Genomic DNA, 9,453 nt, shown 5'->3' on the forward strand with positions numbered 1-9,453 from the left:
CCGGATAATCGGTTCTCTACTGTATTTAATTTTTTTTTATTTTTTTTTTGCACTAGCTATTTTCTATAAATTTTGTTTCTAAAAATCAGACAGCTAAAATATCTTTTACTTCATATAATTTTGCATGCAAAGTTTTTAATTTACACTTATAAAAAAATCAGTTAATAATTTCAAAAAAATTTTTTTTTAATTGCAAAATAAAAATGAATTTGAAAGGCAATTTAAACTGGTAAAATGGGAAGGAAAAAAAACTTAACATGAAATGAGGATATTAAGATTAAAGATATGTTTGCTTGCTTTTTTTTTTTTTTCAAATAAACTCAATCTGAAAAAGCCACTGGAATTTTCTGGGGCTGGGCCAAATATGGCGAATCTTGATTTTAATGCAGGGTAGCACTTACGTGTTATTTTCCAAAACAACAGAAAAAAGCCCCAAAAAAATCTGTAATTCTAAAGTCAGAATTAAAATCTGTAAAACACAACAAATTTATAATAATTAACAACCTCCAAATATTCGATATAGAAAAAAGAAAAGCTTTACTTATTTTAGTTCAATAAATATAATAAGATTTTTCAGATTTTAAATTTTTCAACCGAATTTCAGATTTATTAATGTGAATAATAACCAAGTAATATAACAAATTCCAAAAAATTAAAACCATTTTATAACACTTACCAGCCTTTTTTGATTAAAATATAGAAAATTAATACACAATTTTAAGAATAGTTTAGTTAAATATTTACAGAGAAATGTCTTAATATTGAATATAAAATTTTATGCATAATACAAAAAAAATATTTAAAAACAATCAAATTAACACCCTCCATTGTAGAATTTGTTGCCATAAATCAATTTATATAAATTTTTTATGACAAAAGATGTATGCAATTTTCTCTACAGTATTTCTACAAAATCAAAAGTTGAATATTGTTAACAAAAATCTACGGTGTTAGAAATGAAATATGAATCAAGCAAAACAATGGGTGCTAATTGTCTATAAATTAAGAAGGGAAAAAACAGTTTAGCTTTGAAAACATTTTTTGATGAATAAACAAAAGGTGTTTTGTCTAGGTTTTTTGTTTATATATAAAAGCCCTGAAAATAACCACTTGGCACATACCACTTATAGTCATAAATTATTTCTGATATGAATTTTTTTTTTTTTGATATATAATTCAATCCAAGCAACAAAAAAAACAACAACAAAAAAAGACTATGCCGATCCTAAAACAAGAATTAGCTATTAAATAAGACTTATTGTATTGCTCACCAACTCATCTAAACTAATATTATTGATCAAACACCAAACAATCATGAACATTTAAATATACTCCTTTATAAATTGAGCACCTCAGTAAATTGATCACATGTCTAAATTGATACTAATGATCAAATACCAAATAAGCTAAAGCAATTCATTTCCCTTTTTGCAAGTTGGCCACTTCTCTAAGTGGAGCGTCTCATTGTAGTCCCACAAATGGTCAACTTAAACAGGCTTCACTGCATTTACTTTTAACATTTTAAGGTTAAGCCACTATTAGATTGTCAATATTTTATAGCAACAGAGAGAATGAGTTGATCATGCACCCAATTAAATAATTTAGGAAGTAAGAGAATTGATGCATTATGTTAGGCTGATTTTTCCTCGGTTAAGGTCTGGTTTCTTAGGACAAGCGCCTTATCTGGGCGTCAGCGGGACGTCAACGTCACGCTGACGCCAACAAAATACTGGTTTGTTAGCTCAAGGCCTGGTTTCTTAGAACTAGCGCCTTATCTGGGCGTCAGCGGAAAGTTGACGTAGATCTGACGCCAAAAAAATACTTTTTTGTTAGCTCAGCGTGAGCAGTCCGTCCAACGCAGACATTATCTCTCATTGAGCATGCGTTAATAACGTAAACAAATATTTATTTTGAATTTGAATTGATTTTGTTATTGTCGACCAGTGTTTTAGAGAACAAATAATGACTTTGTCCAAGAAAAAACACATTATAGCTGAGCTAAATGAAGAGTGCTATGTTTAATGAAGAAGCTATGTTTAATCTCAAAATCAAAATCTTGGCTGATTTCAATGTGCGACAGGATGTTGTCCGCCATTGCTTCTGTGGTTAACGTCACGTTGTAATCCAACTGCAGTTGAGTTGGACGGTAATTGTAGTTCAAGATGAGCGTTCGATGACGTATACTATCAAACTCACAAATGGACCAATCAGAGGTTAACGCTGATTTCCAGCTGACGGCGTCCTGTCCTAAGAAACCAGGCCTTTATATGTTTTAATATTTCACATTTCAGCCACAGAGGGTTATTTACTTTGCTTACCAATCTTTATTTTTGTTTTTAAATGTTGATTAATGTTTTTGTTCTGTTTTTATAAACTTTTCACTTGGATTTATTTTGAAACCATAAGTGCTCTCACACCAACCATTGAGTAAAAAATATGAATCATGCTTACCTAACTGTTGCTGCAGCATTTTCAGTTTGTCATCTGCTTCAAAACGAGCTCTTTCACTTTTATCCAACTGCTCCATCAATTTTCCAATATCAACAAATGCTCCATTATAAGATACAAGAGAGGCATTTGATGAGTTTTCTTCATCTTTTATGTTTTCATTACAGACAGATTTAAGAGATGGGATGTATTTTTTATTACCTGGAACAATTCAGTTCAATTATAAAAAAATTTTAAATTTCCATTATAATAGATAAGCCAATATTATATTAACAGTCATAGCACTAGGTGACTTTCGATATTAATTTTCCTAATATATAAAATAATTCACCCAAAAAATGTAACTGATATTCTACAAAATATACTTTTTTATAAATAATTTTAAAAAAACTTACATTATATTTGATTACAGAAATATTAATGAAAAGTTCATTAAGGTGCAAAAAAAATGAAAGTTTGTGTCAGTGAATAAGAAGTTTATCACAAGAAAATTATTATTTGAGTATTCAATAACAGGGATGAGAGTGGACAGAAAGCAAAAAAGAGGAAAATCCAAAATTTTTCAAAAGAAAAAAATTACATGTAAAAGATACAATATTCAAAAATTCACATAAAAGGGGTCATTTATTCATTATAAAAATAGAATCAAATATTTCCCACGAGAGACAAATTGCACTTAAATTATTTAGAAATATTATTACAAATACATTGGTATCAATACATTTTCTAGTATTGATTAAATTTCAGCTATAAAAATTACCAAATAATATACAAATAAAATAAACTTATTAAATAAGTCTAAAACCAGTAGTTAAATATTACAATTATTTTTTAGTAAACATTTCTTTGATTGTCATTTGAAACATTCCTTTATTTTGTTTTGTAGAAGGTTGGTTTGTCTTTTGTTTTTTCACCAATATTTCAGCTACATTCTCATTAAGTTTATGCTTATTTGAAGGAGAAAAATTTATACCCTTTGCAGGTACTGTACTTTGTTCCTTCACTGACTTTTCATTGACATTTACTTCAGTTGAAAGAGAAGGAACATTTCTCTCTAAACAAATCTTGTGCATTTTCTTTAAATGAATATTTCTTTGCAATTTAATGGATTTTGCAGACAACTTCTTTGCTGATTCTTTTGAAATCAATTTTTGATTAGAGGCATGTGGTTGTTTGACGCACTTCTCCTTTCTTTTTAAAACACTGGTATTCTTATAATTTAAGTATGCTGATTTCATATTTTTGCACAGGTTTCTATTGACTGACTCATGTAGGAAATTGTCCTTTCGAAAAAATTCAACTGCCGTTTTTTTCTCTGCTGTAAATGCATACTTGACAGTTTGAATAGCGTCGAAAGATTCCACATTCAACCTACTGGACCCTGGTGTTAAAATGGAGTTCATAATGCTAAAACTGGACTCCACTTTGGGTCCATGAAAGCAGGTAAGTAGAGCACATGCCATTTTTGACAGAAGTGGAAATTTTGCAGAATTTTCAATTTCTATCCACCAGTTATCTACAGACTCATCTACTTCAGGCTGACGTAGCTTGGCAACATGATAGCATTGGGCTTCCAGGTCATATGCCTCCTTTTCCTCTTCACTAATAACATTAGTTGCCAGATGAGGTAGATCTTTCATAAATTTTAAAGAAAGAGAGTGTTGCCTACAAGAAGGATCAATGGCTGAAACTGCATTTAATAGTAAATTATCTAATGGCATCTTTTGTTGTAACGTCTTTGAACAAGACAGATATGCTTTTAAGACATTCCTTTCGAATTTATCAATAGTCTCCAACTGAGACCTTGGAGCTGAAGTGCACAGTTTTTTTACATTTCCCCCCACAAATATATATTTTGTAGGCAAGTGATTAACTCTATCTTCCACGTTAAAAAGTTTGAATTTGTTACAAGAATCTTTTAGAGCGGCTAGTTTTTCAGATTTTATAAAGCATGCCAAAAGGTTTTTAACTAACAAGAACTGTTTGTCATGCAAAATATGTATAAGTGGAGCACTACTTTGAAACAGTTTTACATATTCTTTAAAGAGTGACAACACAGACACAAACAAATTTAAAATTAATTGTGTTTCTAAACGGCATTCAAACAATTTTTTAACAATTCTGTTTTTACGATCTTGGCCTGCTTGCGTAAGAACTTTATGCGAAAGCGTTCGCTGTAAATGTCTGATGTGATCTCTAGTTTCATTACCAATATCATTTGCTTTGTAGATGCTAACAAGAATGTGAAGGAACTGACTCTTTTTTGTAGTGCACAAAAACGAATAGTAAAACACAGTCAAAGCACCCAACAGCCTTAATAAATCCTCGGCTGCATCATATACAGAAAGCCACCTAAATGAAATGAATGTTTGAGGCATTGTATACTTTACTTTCAAAGCACTACAGATTTCTGAAAATATTGCACGCATATCTGGCGACCACTTTAAATCATTATGAATATCCATACACAAACTCTCAACATGCATCTCAAATGGTTTTGAAAATTTCTTTGCTGCATTATGAACATGATGGCAACTATCTCCATCAATATCAAGAAGATGAGGACACTGGGCACGCATCTTTACTTCAAGGCCTGCACTCCTTCCTCTCATCACATTACATGAATCTAGTAATACTGACATTAAATTTTTCCAAGGAATATCATGTTCAACAAATATCGTAACAATACCTTGAAAAATAGATTCACTATTAACCTTATCAACTGAGAATGAAGACAAATGTTTAGTCACAATTTTTTTCTCTTTGTTCAAATAATTTACTAGCACAGTTACGATTCTGTGATCATTGCTACTTGTACTCTCATCTACATTCAAAGAGAAGAATTGTTGCCGTAAATCTTCAAAAAGTTCATCCTTTATAGTTTTAGAAACACCAAATCTCATCTTATAAGACGCAGCAGTTCGATGCATCTTAACCTGATTAAGTGCTTTTCCATCTTTTGACATTTCTTTTACCAGTTGGAGAAGGTCTGTTGCCAGAGAAAATGGCAGAGATTTTTCGGCCAGAAATCCAAGGAGCATTGCTTCAGAATTTATAATTCTGTCACTGAGTGGTGTTGATGTTTGAGGCAAACTCACTTCAGCAACTGCTTGAGAAGCCGTGAACATTGGATGTAAACCATATAGAACTTCAGTTCCTTTGGCTTTGGAATCCCCACTTCCTAAAAGATTGAAACATAAAATAAATAATAGAACATTAAATTTATTTATACAGTAGAGAAATATTGCTATCCCGGATATCTGAATTTCCCGGTTTTCTGGATCGGCCAAAAAGTGTTGTTAATCGATGTTTTATCACACCCAAATTATAAAGAACAAAAGTAACACATTTTAAAACAAGAAAAAAAAAGCTCTCCTAAATATTTAATTATGTATTTAAAAATATTTAATTATTTTATATTCGCTACGTCAAATAAATTTAATAAACATTACATGGTAGCGCATGTGGTCTATGTCACTAAATTTATGCTTTATCTGATACCACGCGCTTTACTAAAAATTTATGTCATTAGTTCTGTTAAGATTTAAAAGACAAAAGCAGTGATTCAATATTTTCCTAAATATGTCACTTATCTGGTTCTTCCATCTTTAATTGTGTCAGTCAGTATATGCTTTTCAGTTGTGAGCATAATAGTGCTTCTCTATTTCGATTTATTGATTCTTTACAAATTTTTTATTCACCCCGTATTCAGCTAGTTAACTAATATAACACAAAACTTCGATTAAAAATACGCAATATATTTCATATCTAATTATAAAGAAAAAAGAAAACTACAAAAAAATAAAACTTATTAATCAGAAAAGAACTCTTGAAAATTACCAAACGGAACGATAGTTAGAAAAAGCGCTAACAAAAATATTAACACAGAATATTATGAAATCAACTGATTTAAAAAAAAAAAAAGAAGCTAAATTTTAAACTTCATGAATAAAAAGAACTAATTTATTGCGAAAGGTGAAAAAAAAAAAAAAAAAAACCTAATACGCAGTGAAATCAGAAATGTATCACTTTAAAATAATAAAAAAAAAAAATTTAAAAAAAAAAAGCTGTAAAATAATCACCTGCCATTAGTAATAAATAATTATATGTTTAGATAATAAACAATCTTCTTTTCTTTTTTATAAAAGCAGACGATTTTTAACGAAAGCAGATGATATTAAAATTTATTCATTTTATTTGGATGAATTATAATAGTAGTAAACTTAGAAACAATTTCCTCCCCCTCTAGCATAGCCAATTATGTTTTGAATAAATTTATTAAATTCTTCTGATTATTTTTCAGATGATTCAATTCATCTTAACTATTATTCCTACTGTATTATTGAATAAAAAATAGCCATATTTAATTCGTTTTGGTATTCCGATTAATATTTGTATTTCCATTTTACTTTTTCTTAGTAAAGTATTGGGATGCTTTTTTTTTCTTTTTAATATTTCTCTTTCATCTTCTGTTCACTGATATGCATGTGCTATATATTTTTCCCACCCCCGCGTAAATCAAAGAGAAAACGAATTCAGCATGCCATGTTTGATTGACGGCAGCTTATCAGAAAAACAAGTGAAAATAAAACAGTCCTTCCTTCCCTGCCCCTCTTGACCTAACGATCTTTAAGGTCACGGAAGAAATTAGTTTTATCTCCACAAACAGGGAGAAATATACCCCCACTCCCACATTTTCTTTTACATAAAAACAAATAAAATATTGCATCGATATTTTTATTAAAACGTTGATGGCATTCTGTGGATAAATGATATCTACATAATTTTTTCTTGCCAAAATTTCAGGTATTTTTTTCTCTCCAATTAATTAAAATTTAAAAAGTTTAAAAAGTGTTTTGCACATAATCACCCTTGTTCCGGCGGAACACCGACTATATAAATACAGTTTATTGTTTATTAAAATAATTGTGAACGTTATAACCCTTAAAAAACTACGTTTAAAATATTTAATTAGAGGAATGAAGATTTTTCATCGTTATATCTATCATTAATAATCTTATTAGATTTTATTTTCGACAATTAAATTTGCAGTCCTTGTTCTATATCGAGTTTAGTTATGAATTTTCTTTTGGTGTGTATACATGAATGAATAAAATAAGTAGAATTATGATTTAATTTGATATGAAAACTGCTGTTGAAAATGGCTATTAGGGAAACCTTATTTCCTTATTAAAAAATAATTTCATTTTATTTTGAAAAGCACGATAGGAAGTGTTAATGTAATATTTCATAAATGCTTGTTCTTATTCATAATTTGTTCAATATATTGCTATAAGAATTATATTATCTTTTAAAAATTGCAATTTCCATTATATTGGCTTAATAAAGTGAACCGAAATATTAAATAAATAGTGAATTTTAGATTGTATCTAAATATAATTAGAGGTTTCAAAGCTCATCACTGGTTATAAAAAGTACTAACTAGTGGAACATCTTTCATGGAACCCTAAGATTAATCGGAACCCCTTTTGCGAACCGCTGCCCCTTAGTCTGTCCGCAGTTAATGTGTAACTTTCCACTTGAGCACGATGTTCAAAGCCATTTCATTAGACCACGTAAGAAATAAATAACATTTTATAAAGCTGCACTTTTTTACTATTATAATACAGTACAGAACCCGTTATCCAATTCCGGATAATCGGTTCTCTACTGTAATATATTTCCATGCCATCAATGTTGAAATTTTTTTTGCAAAGGAAAGTTTTGTTTCTGGCGATGAGGTTTCGTTTTTAAGAATGAGAGAAAAAAATTCCTGAATAAGTCTCTGATTTGTTTTTGTTTTTCTGAAGAAAACTATTCCAGACAATGTAGTTCTATATAATAGAAAACAATTTATAAAAGATATCTCTTGTCCGCAGTTAATATAATTTCCCATTTCAACGCTATTGTTCAAAGTCAAGATAAAGATAATACCGAGCTGAAAAAAAAAATTCTTTTTAAGAGGCAGCACCCTTTTCTAGAAATATTTCAAAGCATCACAGTAGAAAAACTTTCTGCTAACGAGTTTTGTTTCTGGCGATTATGTCATCATATTCTGATTTCGATCACCAGGACTTACAAAACCAATTTATAATATTTAAAAGTTGATAATTAAATATAAATACTTATAAAATGTAAAACTAAATAAGCTAATTAAAGAAAATGAAGAAAAAAAGGATTAAATCAACTTACCAGGTAGTGAAAAATGCTCCTTCCGTATCTGAAGAAATGACTTGTGCTTTGAGGATTTAACATGGTCCGTAAGTGTAACAAATCCTCTGGATCCGTATGCCAACTCCTTGCCGCAGACGGTACAATAGCACACACCGCATTTATCCAATTTTCTAAAACACTCGCGCAAATATATACCTTCAATTTGTTTTTCCAGCCATTCCCATCTCCAGGGATTTTTAGCTTTTTTATCTATTTCCCGAACATTAAAGGAAGAACGAGATACGAACGCTGGCCATTATTATAAGAACAGATTAAACAAAACGATCTCTTAGCAAAAGAACAAACTAAAGAACAAGTGCAGCTGGAATTGAAAAAGGTGAGGGAACAGAACACATTTGCAAGGGTATTGGTCAATCAAATATTGACGACGAAAAAANAAAAAAAAAAAAAAAAAAAAAAAAAAAGCAGACGACATCTCCCGTAATGAGTCATCAAAAGATAAAATAGTACTGAGCAGGGGTCGAAAAAACTTAGAAATTTTACCCGTCCCCGAGGACGGCTTGTCCATCAATGTATCCGTCCTCCTTTGAAACTCACCCGTCGCTTCTAAGTTAATAAAAATATAATTTTTTCTTATTTATTACAAACATTTATAAAAATTGCACAATAAATTAGTAGTTACTAGGATTACAAATACTAGGATTACATTATGCCGTAATAAAAGAAATACAAGATTACTAATAGTAAAACCAAGAATTTCTATAATAAAATAATTCATTTCTTTGATGAAATAATTTAAATTACAAAGGTTAAGTTATCTGTCAAATATCA

At 29.9% G+C, this 9,453-nt stretch overlaps 1 protein-coding gene across 1 annotated transcript; it reads right to left on the reverse strand.

Annotated features, from left to right (window-relative positions):
- Positions 1 to 2,966: 2,966 nt before the first annotated feature.
- LOC107437873 (uncharacterized) lies at positions 2,967 to 8,910 on the reverse strand (the record flags this gene model as incomplete). Its single annotated transcript, XM_016050003.3, has 2 exons — positions 2,967 to 5,629; positions 8,641 to 8,910. Coding segments are annotated over 2 exons (2,627 nt in total), but the record flags the coding sequence as incomplete, so codon positions are not given.
- Between the last annotated feature and the right edge of the window lie 543 nt (positions 8,911 to 9,453).

Source organism: Parasteatoda tepidariorum, unplaced genomic scaffold (assembly GCF_043381705.1).
Source record: "Parasteatoda tepidariorum isolate YZ-2023 unplaced genomic scaffold, CAS_Ptep_4.0 HiC_scaffold_1977, whole genome shotgun sequence".
In the NCBI taxonomy this organism is placed as follows: Eukaryota; Metazoa; Arthropoda; class Arachnida; order Araneae; family Theridiidae; genus Parasteatoda; species Parasteatoda tepidariorum.